Source organism: Alligator sinensis, unplaced genomic scaffold (assembly GCF_000455745.1).
Source record: "Alligator sinensis unplaced genomic scaffold, ASM45574v1 scaffold154_1, whole genome shotgun sequence".
NCBI classification, from domain to species: Eukaryota; Metazoa; Chordata; order Crocodylia; family Alligatoridae; genus Alligator; species Alligator sinensis.
Window position 1 is genome coordinate 1635462 of NW_005842072.1, and position 19082 is coordinate 1654543.

At 40.9% G+C, this 19082-nt stretch overlaps 1 protein-coding gene across 6 annotated transcripts in view; it reads left to right on the forward strand.

Annotated features, from left to right (window-relative positions):
- Positions 1–3803: 3803 nt before the first annotated feature.
- Positions 3804–19082, forward strand: part of LOC106722201 (ankyrin repeat and sterile alpha motif domain-containing protein 1B-like) — a 64111-nt gene continuing 48832 nt past the window's right edge. For all 6 annotated transcript variants that reach the window (XM_025204207.1, XM_014519960.2, XM_025204208.1 and 3 more), the window contains exon 1: positions 3804–3958. In XM_025204207.1, coding sequence (XP_025059992.1) covers positions 3875–3958 — 84 coding nt within the window. In that variant the 5' untranslated portion in view covers positions 3804–3874. The remainder of the gene's footprint in view (positions 3959–19082) is intronic.

Below are 19082 nucleotides of genomic sequence, written 5' to 3' on the forward strand. Positions count from 1 at the left end.
GGCAGCCCTACATGGGGGAGGGAAGTTTCAATTCATGTACAGCCTGCCTGTGCTCTTAGAGAATTCACTGTAAGTGAGATTGCCCTACATTTGGGTTTAAGCTTCCCAGATGGAGGCTATTAATTTACTGTGCAGTAAGCGCCTGCATGTGTAGATGATGATGCTTTACTGGGTGTGTCTACACATGGGTTTAGGCTTGCTTAAATTTACTGCACAGTAAATTACTGCTCAGTGAGCAGGAATAGGCCGGTGTCTACACGTGCAGACAACCTGGGACTAAATTTAACCTCAGGTCAGAGCAGCCTGCCATGTGCCCCTGTGGCCTCCAGGGTGAGCTCCAGTCTCCAGCCACATGGCTGCCAGCCCTTGGTACTAACTTTAGTCCCAAATTGAAGCCAGAGCCATCTGTCAACACTTGGGAATAACTTTAATCCCAAATTGAAGCCAGGAGAGGTGGCCAGCCAGGAGCCTTGGGGCTGGGCTAGAGAGGCCCCCTGGGTTCCTGCTTAGTAATGCATGTATACATGCATTACTGCATAGTAACTAATCGGGCATAAATTTGATATCTGCATGTTGCAGGTATCAAATTTACGCTCAAGTTGGCATACGTCACCATATTTACTGCACAGTATGGGCATGCACATGGAGATGCGTGCCTGTACTAGGCAGTAATTTCAGTTACTGTGCAGTAAGTGCATACACATAGACGTGCTCACTAAGCAGTAAATTATTCTACTGCACACTCAAACTCGAGAATAGTTTGAGCCAGAATAAATTTCTTCCTGGTACAGCATCTACATGCATGCCCAGGACAGCAATTTGAGCTGGTGTGGAGCAGTTAATGCCAGTGCTGCTCCAGGTGGCAGCTTCAGGCAGCAGCAGGGCTGGCTGGGGCATGAGGGTGCTGCAAGTGCAGATCTGTATGGCTAGATGGCAGGCAGGAGTCTGTCTCGTTGCTGGCTAGGCTAGCCAGGTGCAATTTAGACCTGCAGTTAACATCTACATGTGCATTTAATCACAGTTAATTACTCCACTGTAAGATAGTACTGTCAGGGACAGTACTATCTGGGACAGTACTATCTTATGGTGTGTTAATTAGTTTACTACAGACTAATACCATTGCATGTGCAGATGATGATGCTTTACTCTGCAGCTAATTAGTCTGCTCCACAATAAATCGCATGTGTAGACATGACCACCAATTTCTAGATGTATACCAGCCCTCTTCTGGAGCAGTTTGTATTCATATGAGACTTAGCTGGGCCATCTGTTCAACATCTGGTTATAAACAGGTTGTTCTTGAGCATGATGTTCAGCTGCGGCTACATCTCTTCATCAGTCCAAATCTGGCCACATGTTTTTGTCAGCCTCTAAGCAGCCTGATACATCCTTGCATGAAAGCTTCTTCAGAGATGTAATTCAAAGAGTGGCTTGAAAAGCTAACAGTAATTTGCTGGTGACACAAAAGTGGTTAACAAGGGGTGAAATCCAGGGAAGTCCAAGCAGGGCCACCTGTAATCCTGACTCTGCAGCAGTTAAGTAGAGAAAACTGATCACAGTCCAGTGATCAGTTTTCTGATCACTGGACTGTGATCAGTCCAGTGATCAGTCCAGTGATCATTGGGTAGAGCCTAGAGCAGGCTGTACAACTTTGGTGTGACTTCAGGAGGGGCCTCAGGTGACACAAGCATACAGTGTCTCAGGTAGTACCCCAAGCCATACACTGCATGGACCACATGTGGTGGAGGTTTCCCCGCCAGGATCCTCCTCACCATGCAGGCTTCACTGGCAGCACACGGCCCCCTTGCTCCTCACAGGCATCATGTGCCCCCCTTGCATCCTCCATGCTCCACCAGCATGCACATGACCTGTCAGGCTACTTCCCTGCTATACAGGAGTAGATGGACAGCCAATTGGACAGCCCTGGCCTACTGCAGTGTGACATGGAGGTGGAAGGAATAAATCATGTAGGCTGAGGACAGACATTCAAAAAACCTGAGCCTGAATTGATTCAATCTTTGCAGGTTAGTCTAACCTGGCTAGGCTGAACGGGTTTGTAACTGTACAGACATTCCCACTGGACTGAGAAAATCCAGGCACATGCCTGCAGTGGCTTAGGCTAGAAGCTGGGAGGCACTAGAGCAGCCCTCCCTTCCGTTGCACGGTGCTGAGCTGAGGGAGGGTGTGGCCAGGCCCCAGCAGTATGCTCTGATTAGGGAGGGGTTCCTCTCCCTCCCTGCTCCTGACCAGCCCAGCAGGGAGTTGATAACAGCATTTAGCACCCCAAAACACAACAAAAGCCTCTTTCATTAGTTCGAGCTTTTCTTAAATACCTTTTTCCAAGGAAGGAAAAGAGAGCCGTTTTGGAGCTGTTGATTAGCTCCAAAAAGCCCTAAGCGGACACTGTTCTGTCTGCCTTTGTCCTGTCCACCTTACATGGACACCTCTCACCATTAGCTAGCATACCACATGCTGGCTGTGCTGTGGGAGAGGGGAAGGGGGCAACCCCTGCTTGATCAGGGAGTGGTGTTGGTGGGGAGGGGAAGGCAGAGGGAAGCCAGGCAGATGCTGCTGTGCCTGCAGTCTCTGCCAGAGCTCCAGGCAGGGAGCAGAGGGGCGGGGCCAGACCTGCTGTTGAGCAGAGAGTCCTGCCTGTGCCTGCAAAGCATCTGGGATGCTGGGGGACTCTGGTTTAAGTTAAACCAGGAAGGGGTCTGGGACATCATTGCATAAGCTGATTTGATCCAAATCAGTTAAGTCTGATACTACATCAACCAGGTTTATCTCGAACCGGTTTCAGCCATTTTCAGACTGGTTTATGTGCACTGAACGTCTGTTCTGTTACAGGTTTAAACCAGTTTCTGATCACTTAAACTGGTTTATGCGTAATGTCTGTCCCTAGCCTATGGTTTGCAGTCCACATTAGTAGAGCACAAATGTAGATTGACATGGTAGTATACAACATGCTGGTAGCTGCTTCTTTTTTTAGCAATCTCCATGGTAGTGTAAGCTGTTGAGGACTGTTGTTTGCCATTTGGATGAAGTGTTACAGATGCAGTTAGGGAGTTGCAAACTTCAAAGCAGACTGGTGTAGACAAGGCCACTGTGCTCTGCATGTCTTACAGCAAACAGTTTGGGTAGATACTGTTGGTTATACTGCTTTCTGAAGGTCTGGGAGTTGTAATCGGTGTTATATTACTGATACCTTATCTCTATTTAGAACTCCATTTTTAAGACACATACAGATTGTTCTATCATGTCCTTGTTCACTCTTTTGCTTGCCAGCAGAGAGACTTTTCTGGAGTACAGACTACTTAGCCATTCAAGAGTGGTGAGATTTAGGATGCAGGATGGGGAGAATGGTGGTGTAATTTGCTACCAGTCCACACAAGTAGTAGACTATTTCCTTTTCTATTCTGGCTCCCCTGCACATGCTGGCACATATTTGGGGAGTGGAGTCAAAGCTTTTGTCTACTTTCCACCCACCTCTATCAGCTCTTTCAGTGTGCACAAGGATAAGTCTAATGGTTTCCCAGAGCCTACTCTTTTCCTGCTCTCACACAAGTAATGCAGGGAGACCATGAGGAAGGTAAGAGAGTGTCCTTGTACTCTGCACTTGTAGAGCAGTCACAATTTCATCCTTACCCTGCACTCATAATGTTTCCCTTCTAGAGATGCTTTTACATTTTATATTGATAATAGCTCAAATATAGTTTCAAACTTGCTGTCTAGAGTCAGAAAAATGGTATTTTATGATACATTTTTCATTTTTATCCAGGAACCCAGTGGTAACCATACTCCTCCTCAGTTGTCTCCATCACTTAGCCAAAGCACATACACTACTGGTGGCTCCCTAGACGTTCCTCACATTATCATGCAGGGTGATGCAAGAAGAAGAAGAAATGAAAACTATTTTGATGATATTCCCCGGTCAAAGTTGGAAAGGCAGATGGCACAGGTAGGGTCCTTTTTGTGGTAAGACTGTTCTTTTGTGGTAATCAGTTAGAGACATAATTCTAACACTTGTTGCATGTCCATATTATAGGGCCCGATCGTGATTTCAGGGGGTTTTTTCTGTTTCAAAGGATTGCATGCCATATTTCTGAATCCAAACCTAGATTTTGTTTTCACAAGTTAATGTGCAAATTATTGTGTATATATGAAGAGATTTCTACAGCCAGCTTTTTAAAGGCATTTAGGTACCTAAAAATGCAAGTAGGTGATTTATTTATGAGAAGGTGCAGATTCCTTGTTTTATGAGCAGCCTGGACAAAAATATGCTGGTAGAAGCTTACTGCGTAAAACGCAAAAAACTGATGAGAGCTGTGGCAGCCATCTTTATTAATGGAGTGGGTCAGCCCTTTTCTAAGGACACTTGTAATCTTGGGGTATGTTTGAACATTTTTAAAAGATTTTCACTTTTCTTATGTAATGACTTTTCTGCCCATCACCATAGCACTTAACACAGCTAGACATTAAATGACAGTCCAGAAAAGCACAGCTGTTTTAATCATACCCTCTCCCCTCCCACTTCAACTAACTGGAAATAATGTACTGACAATTTTAAATCAAGCGTATGCTTCACAGTAAAGATATGTGTGCACTACTTCAAAGGTCAGAAAAGTTAAGCTTTGATAGGCTCTCAGCAGAAGTGCCTCAGGGTGATCTCTCCTGCTTTTGTATGGTGCATAGGAAAAAAGATACCATATCCTTAAATTATTTAGTGTTTACAGTATGTATCAGAAATACAACTTTGAATGACTCTCAGAAACAGCTAGTGCAATCCATGAAGCAACTTAGTCTACTGAGCAGACAGGTTGCTGCATTTTGAAGCTTCCAAATGATCTTCATTCATAGCCTGAACTGCAAAGTATATTTCAGTAGTGCAATTAGGAAGTGGCAAAAACTATGCAACTATCTATGTGAAAGGTCATGTCAGCAAAAAATACTGCAGTCTCTTAGCCAAGTGTATGTACAGAAAAACCCTATTAAAAAAACAAGTGAAAGCAAGCCAAGATGGTGCTGCTATCTGGGAATCTAGCCCTAGGTGATAAATTCCACTTGTTCAGGAAACATGTATAGAAAAGTGAATTTGGACTTTTTTTCCTTCTTAGTTTTCAGAGAACTTCTCTGGCTGCTCTGTAATTCTGTCCTACTGAAATAATACTTTCATTCTAACTTAGAAACGGAAAAAAGCTAAGAGAAGTTGCCTAGTGAGCAAGCCTGCTTTCAAACGGAGGTCTTCTGGACTTCCAGAGCTTGAGCAAATTTGACTTAAGTGAAAGTGAAAGGGAAAAAAACACTTTGTCACCTACTGTAAAAATACTTTTTTGAAAGTCACAAAACTTGAATGTCAGAATATGAAATATCCAATTATTTGTGGTTGAGGTGGCAATCATTTGTGCACATTTTATCACTTGGTTCACACTCTCATGTCCGCTTTTATTTTAGTCCCTAATGTTTAAAAAAAAAATAAAGTACTGTATTAGCAAGTTGGCCTGCCTTCTTTTTGATCTCCTCTTTTCCTGTCCACAGCTCTGCTCTTCCCAAGAGGTATAATGCATCCCTTCATCAGATACCAGGGGACTTGCTTAACAGTTTCAAATTGCTTTCCCAGAAAGTCTGTGATACATGCCTTATATGCAAGGAGAAATATGAGCGCTTAGCATCTCAACTGCTTTGAACCACTTTAAAGTCAATTAAGTGTTGCCTTTTATGTTTTCCTGGGAGTTAGTCCCCAGTGAATGATGCTGTTCCACCTGTTCTCTCCCACTGTCTCAGTGAACTACATCAGTCATCCTTCAGGGTTCTAAAAGAAGACAGTGAACAGAGTGTAACAGGTGAACTCAAATCTGTTTGAATGCTCTTCTGACTTGGAATCCAGTTCTGTAGCCCTGATGTTTGCAAATGTCTCTTGATTTTAATGGGAATGTCAGCAGCTTGCTCTGGTGCTCATTCTCACTTGGTTGGAGTCACCCTATTAAGAGGTTAAGCTTGGCTTTTCTCAGCCACTCTAGTCCCAAAATTCCATTTTTTTCTTAGTCTCTCAATTTATGCCCTTACTGCTTTACTGACATGAACAAAATCTAAAAAGTCCAGTCTAATGCAAAAGTATATCTAGCTCTTTCTACTCTGAAGGCAGGGTAGGTACGCACCTTATAGACCAGGGGTGGGCAATTATTTCAGGTGGAGGGCCACTTACTGAGTTTTGGCAAGCCATCGAGGGCTGCATGACAGGCAGCCAGGGGTAGATAAATATTAATTTTCTAAATTTTTTAGGAGCCCCATGGGCAGGATAGAATGGCCTGGCGGGCCGCATCTGGCCCATGGGCCACATTTTGCCCACCCCTGTTATAGACCACCTGAAGAACATAAGCTTTCATGAACTCAAGTTCACTTCACCAGCTGCTTCTGACTTCTGACTAACTACCTCTCCTTCTACCCTGTCAGACAGGAATGGTCAAGGTATGGTTTATTCCAACCATACACACATTCATACATTCAGTCCAATTGTTAACATGGGCTCTCTACTCACTTCTGTCTAGCAGCTTCTTAAGAATATAAGAATCTAGAAAGTGCCATATTGGGTGCATCTACATGTGCACTTGACTGCAGAGTAGACTAATTAGCTCTGGACTAAAGCGTCACAGTCTACACATGCACTGGTATTAGGGCTCAGTACATTTATTAACTCAGCTATAAGCTAGTGCTGTCAGGGACAGTATTATCTTACAGCAGAGTACTTGCATGTGATCAAATGCATGTGTAGACTATGATGGGAGCTGGCTGGGGCACGAGGGTGCTAAAGTGTGGGGGCTGCCTGCCAGCTAGCCACGCATTGTAACACCCTCTTGCCCTAGCCAGCCGTGACCACTACCCAGAGTCTGGGGTTGACCCCCCAGGTCCCCTGCTAGTCCAGGACTGCTCTTCCCCAGCTCAGTGTACTGTGGTCCCAGGTGCATGTGTAAACGCTGAACCTGGAAGCAGCTGACTCTACTGTGAGCTTCCCCAGAGTTTATTGCATTGTACTAATTGCATGTGTAGAGGCACCCACTGTGTCATATCAGTGCTCCACCTAGCCAAGTATCCTGCCTTGTACTGTGGTAGGAGTGGATGCTTTAAAAGGAAAGCATTGAGTGAATTATATCTAGTATGTTCTGTCCCCTATATAAAAAGTCCAGTCTAATACAAAAGTCTACCTGGATCCTACCCTGGAGGCACGGTACATAGGCACCTTATAGACCAATTGAAGAGCATAAGTTTTCATGAACTCAAGCTGAATGCTCCCTGACATCCACCATTGTTGATTTAGAGATGCCAGAGGATATTAATAGCTATTAATGAATCTATTGTCCATGAATTTGTCTAGTCCCTATCTGCCTCTACGGCCTCCTGTGGTAATGACAAGCTAACTACACACTGAATCAAATACTTTCTCTTGTTAGTTTTAAGCCTCTCTCCCATTAATTTCAGTGGGTGCCCCTTAGTTCTAGCATCACAATTCTTCTGTTTCAAATAGTTGTGGGTTCCATCATCATGTTATTTTCTGCTCAGGCTCTGACTGAAAGCACCCTGCCACCAATTGTTTCTCATAGAAAAATCCTTAAAAAAATTGTATCAGCTGTTGTTGTTCCCTTAACTCTTTCTCTGTCAGGCTGAATGCAAGAATATGCTGTCACAAGGTGTTACACGTGCAGAAGGGCTTTATTCTCATTGCTGTGATTTTGGATGTTGCTGAGTCTCACTTTTAATTTTTAATTGACACATTTAATTTTGAAGAGACTAATAGATTATTGACAGTTTACAAAGCAATATCTTAAGATAAAGAGTTTCTGCCTCTGACAAACTGTTCATTATGCTTTTTTCCTAAACTTTATTTGATTTAATTTTTTTCAGGGTAAGCCTGTTTTAAGAGACACTTTACAACCTAATATCTGAAAAAAATGTTTTAAGTAACTGATGCTTTCTAAGTCTTCTATATTTTATATGGCAAATATTTTCACTACAGTGTGTCTGATAATCATAAAGCATACTTATTTGTGCATTGGATATTAGCTGTTGTTATGATAAAACTATTATACTGTTTGAGAAGGAAAAGATTAAATCATTATTCCAAACAATGTTCAGCTCTTCTTCCTAAATATCAAGGACTGTTCACTTTATCAAGGCAAGATTGTTTTTAAATTATTTATTGTGGATAGACCTACTATCACAGCAAATGTAAGTTCATTCAGAGCTCCATAATAGATTGCAAATGGTTTTCTGTTCATTTTATAGGGAAATAAAATAGGTTAATGCTGAATTTTCAACCAATTTAGGCACCTAAATTCAGCCAATTAAGGCACCTAAATCCTATTGTATTTCAAGTTGACATGGGGCTCTAAATCCTAGAGTTCAAAACTCCTAGCAAAATTGTGTACCTTGAAAGACAGAATAAAATAAAATAGCTGCAAAATATGCTTAAGAAGGGATTGATTGGTCTGTGTCATCTTTATAGTAGAGGGAAATGTTTTATTGTTGAACCTGAAACTAATGATCTTATTATATATATATATATATAAAATATAGCTTATTTTAAAATATCTCAGGTTGCACTCAAAATTACTAACCCTTGAAATTAGAATTGAAATAATTTGGGAATAGATTAAAGGACCCACAGTAGTCAGTGAAAAGAATTGTACTGAAATCAGTGGACTTGTGGACCAGTATTATTTCTGATATAAAGAAGAGCCAATATTTATGGAGAGAGTCAGTGAAGGTGGAAAAGGTAGCATGGTTAAATTCCTTAATAAATATTGTTTCAGATCCAACTCTTTAGGATTAAAGATTCCACAGACAACAAAAGAAACTTTAGTAACTAGACTACAAATATATCAAAGCCTGCAGGACATTGTTGTTTATTTTATTATTTTAGTCTTTGCTTATTTTAATATTGTATACGAGGGGAAGAAGGATATTCTTGTATATCTCAAAGAAGTAGGAAAAAAATTGAATTGTCACATTTTGGATCTAGGAAATTCCTTCTTTGAAGTTAGTACCAAGGACTGAACCCTATGCAAACTTCATGTTAAGCCTTTATGGACTCTGTTTTCCTTGCTCAATTTTTATTGTTCAGATGAAGGCTCACTAAAATATAATGGAATGGACATATAAAGTAAAGCCATTCTAGTTAATGTAGTCCTACTTTCGTGTGTGAAATTGGATATTTGTAATTCATGGAAGGATTAGGATTGGCACATAGAAGCCAATTATATAAATGGCAAATTTTCTGTGTGAGGTTAACATTCTTTTCAATAATATTTAGCTGACAAAAAAATAGGAGGCATTATTTTCTGACTGACCCTTACATATGCATAATACTTTAGGACATGGAGTCCCAGAAGACCGCATCACATTGCCGTTTGGTATGAATGATACAAATTAATGCCATACCTATAGTACACCTAGTTGGGGACAAATATATAATTATTCATTTACTGTTTATTTTCCTCAATCCAGCCTGGCAAAGTACAATCCTTGCTTTTGTAAAGATGATATGATAAAACAATGGGAGGTGGTAGGTCCTTCTACTAAAGGAACAAAAGTCTAGTTAAAAAATTGAAGAAGCTTGTATCTAGAGCACAGCTTTATGCTTCAGTATCTTTAGCCTTACAGTGGGAGCTCAGAGTGCTTTCCTGAGATGATGTCCACTTACTGAGATGCCTATGGATATCGGTACATAATTTAGGGGGCCTGTTACTGAAAGTTACTTTATCTTAAATATAGGATATGTTTGTTCAGATTATTATCAGAAATAGGTTATTGGTGTCTTCAATCTCAGTCATCAACTGCACAGAGACAGAATAGCCCTAATGGAAATTTAGCTCCAAGTTTATGACCATCAAGCAGTTGGAATGCTGATGGTCTATTAGCATTGAGATGCACTGACATAGAAAGCCCATCTTGACAGTCTGTGAAGGCTCCCAGTCTGAGTATAACTTACACGTGCAAAGATACCAGCCTGAGGTTCATTTGTAGCAATGCAGCACAGGAGAAGCAGGCAGTCACTTAAGATTTGCTATACTCACTAAGAGTTTGAACAGGCTTTCATTTCTAATGGTGGAAATTTCAGGAGAGGTAATGTCCAGGCATTCCACCCTGCAGCCATCCTCTCTCCCCTGCTTTCTGTGCCTTCCCCTTACTGGGGTGATCCCAATCTGGGGAAGCCATGGGGAGCAGCAGCTGCTTCACTCCTTCTGGTCTTTACGGGGATTTGAGCTGCAAGGAAAAAATCTCCATGCCTTTCCCAAACCAGGGGGATAGATTGACCCATTGTTCCCTCCCCTCCCTTCAGGGAATCTTTCCCTGATGTCAGGTGCACAACACTCAGGACCATGAAAAAGCAGATACGCAGTTAGGAATCCCAGCTGAACGTCCACCCACTTTTTAAAGCTCTCCTATCTCCAGCTATATTTGCTGGAGCAGTTGCCTGTACCTGGGAATGAGAAAAGCTCCGCATCCCTGGCTATAAATGCCCATTTAAAGAGGGCTCTCCAACCTCTTCAAATCTTAGCCAGAGCCTGGGAGAGAGAGAACAGCAGGGCAATGCTCCCCAGACTGGAGTGACCTCCCAGGCATCTGCTGCTGCTCCCCACACCTTCTCCAGACTGGGATGACCCTGGTCTCAGGAAGATATGGGGAACATTTTCTCACCACTGGTCTTCCTGGTCTGGGAGGAATGGACCAGGAGGGAAGTGTACAGGCATTTATTCCTGCACAAGAAACTCTTGCACAGAGAAGATCTTCCTCACGGAATGAGGGGAATCTTTCTCTCAAATCAGGCATGTTCCTGCAGAAGAAATCTAACAAATGCTTGTGAGCTCTTAGTTTCTACCGAGAGAGCAGCAATTATCCCAGCAGAAAGTGAATGCAGGCGTGTGACCTAGAACTCCAGGCAGGAAGGATGCATCTCCTTGCTCTGAGGGATCTGGCATGTTTTTCTCAATCAGACAATGCAATAGTCTACTTGAACTAAGAGAAAGTAACTGAAGCAAGCCCTCCCCCATCCCACTCAAAAGCGACCCAGTTCCCATTTAACGTGTTGGGAATTAACCTGAAATCAGTTTGCACTCACTGGAGCTTTAGCAGGTATGGGTTCACCTCAGGTTTCAGCCAAACTGCTGAGCAGAGAACTCTATCCTGGGGACTGGAGTCCAATGAATGACAACTTCAGTCAGCTAATAGTAAAGCAGTTTGCTCTCTTTTTATTAAAGGACAGTAAGATACATACTTCTGCAACAGATATTAGATGGCAGTGTTGTCCAATGGTTACAGCATTGGTTTGGAAATCAGGACATCTAGGTTCTCTTCTGTCCTCAGCTGTGGTCTGGTGGGTGACCTTCAGCAAGTAATTTCCACTTTGTGCTCCTTAGTTTTCTTATATGTAAAATAGAGATAATGATACCAAGTTTTTTTTGTAAGGTCCATTGAGACTGCTGATGAAAATCACTCCATAAGAGCTAGGTATTGTTATTAATAATAGTAATGACTGGCCTTTTTTTAGCAAAGTGTCACTTCCAGGAGGTCTGTGCTTTTCCAAAGGTCCTCTTCATCTTATGAGCTATCAGAAAGGAAGAAGAATGCATTCTAGTTTCCCTTATGGATTCAAAAGGGCTTGCTCTTGAACAGAACTTTTGAATATTTCTACTGTGTAAGATGCAGCATTTGTCAGATGTAGCAGAGCATTGGGGATCTTCCAGCAACCACTCTCCTTTGGGGCTAACCAACATGTTCGGAGCAGGGGTTATAAGTGTCAGCTAAAAGTACCACCCATTCAACTCAATTCCTTCCTTTGGTCAGCACCAATTCTAAGGACCTACAGTAGACCCAGACTGATTTCCTGTGGGTTGCATGCAAAGTCCCTTAATTGCTAGTGTTCCTTAGTATTATAATTTTTATCACTTTAGTTTTCATTCTGGGCTCTGTGGTCATAGGTACAAATGGCAGATTTAAGCTTTGTGCATTGTGCCCTTCCAGGTTCTTAGAGATAATCATTCATATTCATTGATTGTTATGCCTGAAGGAAGAACAATGGAATAGTTCTGTTATACATTCACATAATTTGCCCATCTCCTCTTCTTCTGCAGGGATCTACCTTCATGGGACTCCTTCGGATTAAGCAGAAGGCAGTGTGATGGGTCGGAGTTGCACCGCCCTTTGTAAAATGTAGAGGTGGAAGGGACCTCATTAGTCATCTAGTCTCTCCCCCTGCACTGAAGCAGAGACCACCGTAACAGAATTGTATCTAGTTTATACCTAAATCTCCAGGAAAGAGCTCATATTCTCCTGTGCCAGTGCTTGACTACTCTCATAAAGCATTTTCCCAGTACCTAACCTAAATCATCTTAATTTTAAGCCAAGCCAGGTTTGTTTGTTTTTGTCCTATTCCCACTATATGTGGACAAAAATTATTTACTGTCCACTTTATAACAACCTTTTACATATTGGAAGACTGTTAATACATCTTCCTCCTCCTCCCACCCCCACTTCATCCTCCTCTTTCTAAACTAAACAAACGCAGTCTCTTCAGCCTTTCTTAAGCCACATATTCTAAACCTTTTATCAATTCATTTCGTCTCCTCTGAACACTCTCCAGTTTGGGTACATCTTTGTAAAAGTGTAGTACCCAAAAATGTGTACAGTATTCCATATGAGACCTGAGGTGAAGAAGAATAATTTAACAGCTTCTTATGTACAACACACCTCTTAACACACCATACAATGAGATTTGCCTTTTTTGCAACAATATCTCGTTCCTTTCTTGTATTCAGTTTGTGCTCTACTATAACCCCCAACTTTTTCTGTTACTGCTGCCTACAGTTTATTTTTCATTTCACATCTGTACATTTAATTTCTCCTTTGAAACCATAGTGCTTTGCACTTGTCTTTACTGAATTTGATCTTGATGATTTTTTTTTAACCATGGTTCAAATTATCAAAATCATTTTGAATTCCAAACCTGTCTTCCAACCGGTTTGCAGTTGCTCACCACTTTGTTTCATCTGCAGATTTTTAAGTATGCTCAATTCTATTATTCAAGCCATTAATGAACATACTGAATAGAACTAAGCCCAAGACAAGCTGTTACAGAACCCCACTTGTAATGCCAACCCAGTTTGACAGTGAACAGTTGGTAACTACCCTCCTGTGTGTGGATTTTCAATTAGCTTTCTCTCTCATTTTACAGTGATTTTTATCTAGTCCAGGAGTGTCAAACTCATTCAGCCCCATCAACCGAATCTAGAGCACAGGGCCAGTACATGGGCCAGATCCAGAGTATGCAACCATGTCATCTGACCCATAGGGCTGCCCGTGGTGCCAAAAACTTGGTGGTGGCAGTGTTGTTTACTGCCGCTCCAAAAGCCACTGCTTGTCCCATCACCATATCTCCAGTCCCAAATGCCAGATGACGTGGTTTTTTGCTCTGGACCTGACCCACAGGGCTCCCCCAGAAATCTGGGGGCAGGAAAAACAGTGGCAGCCACAGCAAATTTCTGACCTTGTGGGGAACCCTGTGGACCAAATGCCCTGGTTCTGAGAGCCAGATCAGGCCCATGGGCAAGATCTTTAACACCTCTGCTCTAAACAGTAATTTTGCAGTTTGCTCATGAGACTGTAATGTGAGATGTAATGTATTCAAACCTTTACTAAAATCAAGCTGTATCACATCTCTTCCTCCTCCTTTATTCACCAGGCTGGTTATCCCTTCAAAGAAGGAAATTAGATTGATTTGCTATAATTTGTTCTTAAGAAATCCATGTTGACTGTTTCTTTTTACTTTTTTATAAAACACCATAAGTAGATTGTTTAAAATTTTGTTCTAGTATCTTTCCAGGTATTGAAGTTAGGCTGACCACTCTCTAATTCCTAGGGTCTTCCTTTTTCTTCTCTTTAAAGATAAGTGCTATGTTTGCCTCTCTTCTGTCCTCCAAGACTTTATCTGTCCTCTATGAATTTTTGCAAGTAATTGTTAATTGTTAAAACATTGCTTCAACAGTTCCTTGAGTATGCTATAGTGCATTTCATCAGGTCTTGGCAATTTGAATATATCTAACCTACCTAAATGTTTTTCCCTAGTATAACTTGTGTGCCAACCCCCTTGTTTAAACAAATTTAATTATCTGGTCACAATTAAACTTTGTGAAGGCTGAAGAAAAGAAGAAATTGAATACTTCAGCCTTCTCTGTCATCCATTATTTTCTCTTGATCCTCATTAAGTAATGGACTTATACTTTCCTTTGTATTCCTCTTACTTCTTCTAATGTATTTATAAAATCATTTCTTGTTGTTTTATATGTCCCTAGCTAATTGAAACCCATTTTGTCCCTTAGCCCTTCTATACATGCTTTTGCTATTCCCTTATACTATCCTTAACCATGTACCCTTTTCTACTTTTTATACAATTGTTTTCTTGGTGTGCAGGTCCTTAAAGAGCTCCTGATGCAGCCATATTGGTTTTTCTCTCACATTGAAATAATTTTTTCTTGTGCCTTTAATATAGTTTTTTCTCAGTAACTGCTAGCTCTCTTACTTTCCTATATCACTTATACTGTCTTGCCAGGAGATACTCCTTACAAATCCCTTGAGTTGGTTGAAGTCTGCTTTTTCTTTTAAGCCTGTTATCCTTATTCTATTGCTCTGCTTCCTTCTTTGCATTAGAATCTGTTTGTGATCACTTTCACCCATTACTTTCCACTAACTATCAAATTCTCAACAAGATACTCCATGTAAGTAAAACTCTAATTTACTAGATCTAAAATGGCCACTCCCCTAGTGACTTCCTCTACCTTCTAAAGCACAAAGTTGTTCCAGAACTGGGAGACCCATGTACTTGACAATCAGAGTCTCTAAAACTTTAGCATCAAGGTCACATACCGCACTCACTCCAATTTTTGGTATGGCTCATATAATGTGGTAATCAGCTCTTTCCGTGTCTTTGCTGTCAAGATTAGTAAGAGAGCCTGCTTTTTAGGCTACTGTAAGTTGTAGGATATTTTCTATTCCTGATGTTATTAAAGTGACATTTCTGTCAATCAAGATCACAGTTACTCTGTATGCCAGTTCTTTAGGTCCAAGTAGTGATCTAAGATATTTTAAAATGACTTGCCCAGGAGTAACTGAATTTCTCAAAGCCACCTTCTATGCAGAATGTCTTAACCCCCTTTCTGGCCTTTCTTTTTTATTTTTTTTAATCCCAGCCCACCCTTTCTACCCTTTCTTTTTTATTTTTTTTAATCCCAGCCATAACTTGGATTAAAAGGAGTTTAGGGGCTCTTTGGATTTTCAGATTATAATTTAAGCCTACACTCCTGGAATCCAGTTTCTCATTGCCCAGTAGCACCTTTCGGTTCAGGTATAAAGTCAACCACTTCTGGAGAGGCATACCCTCTTTTTGCTTTACATAGCACAGAGCCAGCTTCACTTAGCTGGTTGTTGCATCTGCAGGAGCTTCAGTCATACAGGGTGTTCTGGGGCAGGCCAGGATATAATGGGGTATAATATAATACATATAATGTATAATATGGAGTATAGTATAGTATAACCTTGCAAGTTAGCCTTGTTCCCTGATGATTCTTCACTCCTGCAAAACTGAGGCAGAGGTAAAAATTTTGAGTAACTCTCATTAGGTTACAAAGACTGCCCCCCCAACCCCCAATAGCTGCATAAAAAAGGAGCAGAGTACCTCCTGTCCATCCCTATACCAGTGCTTGGAAATTGTAGTCTGGAAAAAAGGGGTGCTTGTAGATGTGCGGGGACATTACAGCACATTGGAGCAATTACAGTGCATCAGAGTAGACTTGATCAATTGAGCCTGCTGGAACGTGCTAATTAGCACGCTCCAGCAGCCTCCACATCTCATGTATTCAGCACCCCTACACTTCAGAATGGCGGGTGGAGCACTTTAACTAAAGCTCATTCAATGAGCTTTACTCAAAGCATCCCTGCTGCCATTTTGAAGCGTGGGATGCTGAATACACAGTGCTGCCAGTGCTTTAATCGTTAAAGTGGCCCCCTTCCCCCACCACCCCCAGAGCATGTGTAAAGACGCCCAAGAAGACTCAGGGTGCAGGTGTGGGATTTCATGATAGTCTTCAAGTATGAAAATGTTTGTTATAAAGAAGACAATGGTGAACTGTACCCTGTGACAAATGAGAACAGAATAAAATGTAATAGTTAAATTAGAACAAGGGAGTTTTAGATTAGATCTTATGAAGAACTTTTTAACTAGTAGAGACTATAAATAGAAGTTATATTTGTCCCAAGAAAAGAGCATTTTGTCCCAGGATCCTGCAGAACAAGACCACTGCCCCACTTCAAGTCCCATCAAAGTATGTGGGATAAAATGTGCTATTATTTTTTCCCAAGACATTATGGGATACATCTGTAAGGTTATTATGAGTCATTCCTTAAAGAGGCTGGCCAGGATGCGTGCTCTTGGCAGCCACCTATCAGCAGAGGAGCTTCAGTGCTACTTGGAATGGCTACTTGTGTAAATGACTGCCATTTCTGTTTTGATATGGGATAAAACCCAGGACAATCAGGCCTACCTCAAATGCAATGTCTAATTACAGCCAAGATGATTAAGTACCAGAAAAGATTACCTAGAGAGGTCGTGGAATCTGTCATTGGAAACTTTTAAAAGTCATAGAGAAGCATTTGTCCAGTATGGTTTAGAGGGGGTTGATACTTCCTTGAGCAGGTGATTGAACAGATTATCTCCTGAGGACTCTGCCAACTCTATTTGCTCAGCTGGAGATCTAGTTTCTCTGACTGATTATGGTTTGGTGTTTTAGCTCCTTCCCTGATGAAGTCTGCAGGACCTCCAATCATCCAATCTCTTATGGCCAACCAAGGATAAAGATTTTTTTTTCAATTCCAACAGTTACTGTTTCGTAGAAAGGGTAGTTACAGCAGACAACTGTTTAAAGTGGCCACCTTCCCAAATTCTTAAAAAATCTCAAGTTCACTATCATTATTTTAATGGTGGAGCTTCCATTTGTTTGTCGAGGTTGTCCTTGAATTGCATTTGTGTAATTTCTGATGAAAGTAGAAACAAAAAATAGGTGTACAGATTTTTTTTCTTGGCTGCTCCAGCTGTTCTCCTCTGTTACCCTGAATTTGATGATTTTTACTCGTTTGGAGGATACTGTTGTTCCAATGGGTAGGGAACCTGGGGAGCAGGAATTCAGATTCCCTTATTTTCTATTCCTGACTGCCACTGATTTTCTCTAGGTAATTGGGTGAGATAATGATTTGAGCTAGCCTCAATTTCCCAATCCATAAAATGGATATAAAAAGGCTTATACATCTTTGGAAAGTGCTTTGAAGTCTTAAGAGTGAAAAAGCATAAGAGTTTTAGATAGAGGTAATATTTTATGAGAACACTTACTCTGTGCCAGGTCACAGACTAATACCTTTTTACATGTCTAATTTTTTTTGTCTTGCATGTGTCAATTTACTCATCTCTCTCGGGAATTATTAGGAAGCTCAAAGACAGAAGCTTTAGTTTAGAAAGGAGAGCTAACTGTTTTTCATTTCTGGATGTCTTGGACTGATGTCTCTAGGAAAAGGAGACTATATTAGCACAGAGTTGGTAAAAGGTGGTGGAGTCTAACAATCTCTGATATGACTGACTAAGGTGCATCTGAAAGAAATAAGCACTACTGTGTGGGGAAAAAAGGAAAAGTTGCATAGGAGAATTACTGACTACTGACTATCTTTCTTGGTGAATAGTTTTATGAAAGTAAAAAGGTAAAGAGCTAAGGGTACAGGAGCAAAAGATATTTCCTTAAACAATTCTTCTAAAGAAATAAAGTTGAAATGGAATAATATTTTAGGACTATCCTATATGCATAGTCTCTCATTCATTATTTTATGGGAATGCTCGCTTGTAAAAATCTGTACGATTTTTTTTTTTTAGTTTGTTATTGGTATTCATTTCTCTCTTTGGGAACAAAAGAATAAGTATACATTTAATATTAATCAGATAAAGCTGATGATTTTTTTGTCCTTCAAATGTTGTTTGTTCATTTTTTTCCCACAGATCCCTCTATATCACTAGTATTAAGTCCAAATATAGTCCAAATATATTTCTGTTTGTATGCAGTAAGTCTATTGTTCAGATTGAATGGTACCTACAAATATTGTTCTTTTCTTCTTTTTGAGATAGCATGTTCTGGGATTTTTGGGGGTGGGGGGCTAGGGAGGTAAATTAGTCATCCTCCCCTGACTAATTGTTTAGGCTTGGACAGTCACTTAATCTCTCTTCTTTGTTGGATTCCTCCAGCTACAAAATAGGAAGAAGGCAACTTAGTTACTGAGTGACTGCTCGTAATTCATTGATTGAAGTTATTTCCACATTTTGATGCCATAAAAGATTCACACAGTAAATGTTAACTTTTTCAGTGGCAGATCTCAGCTCCTAAATTAAATCTGTTGTGTTCCATAAAATTGATATTTCTGCTGCATTGTGCCTCAGTTCCTTACTTGGTAAAACACTAATAGGTGCAGCACTGAAAAACAGGTAATGACACATCCCACTGGGTGCTCATACAGATGCGTGGTATTCTCTTGCCATTGGTGCTAGCTACCAGGGCTGCAAGCTCCTCTTTAAGAATCAGAACTGTTGCATTTAAAAAACAATAGTTTTTCGTGGGCCCAGAGCATGCAAACCTTTACTTATTTCTGACAGCGGGGCTGGCTACTGTGAGTAGCCCTGTTAATGTGACTCTTCATTGGGCTCACTATCACACCTGATAGTGTTTGTAGAATTAGATTAGTCACCATGAAATTCTTACACCCCCAGCTTGTCTCCTGCCTGACAGAATTGCAACAAAATGTTTTTTTTTAAATTTTGAATTCAGCTAAGAGTGCAATTTAGCTCTTCCTAAACAAGATTTTGTCTGACTGTATTAATGTAAAATGAAAACCACTGCTAGAACAGGGACCTCTACTTCCCTCTCCTAGGTAAGTGCCCTAATCAGTGGGTTTACAGTTACACTCCTTTCTGTTCCCTCTCTCTGAACCATTGAATCTTTCATTCC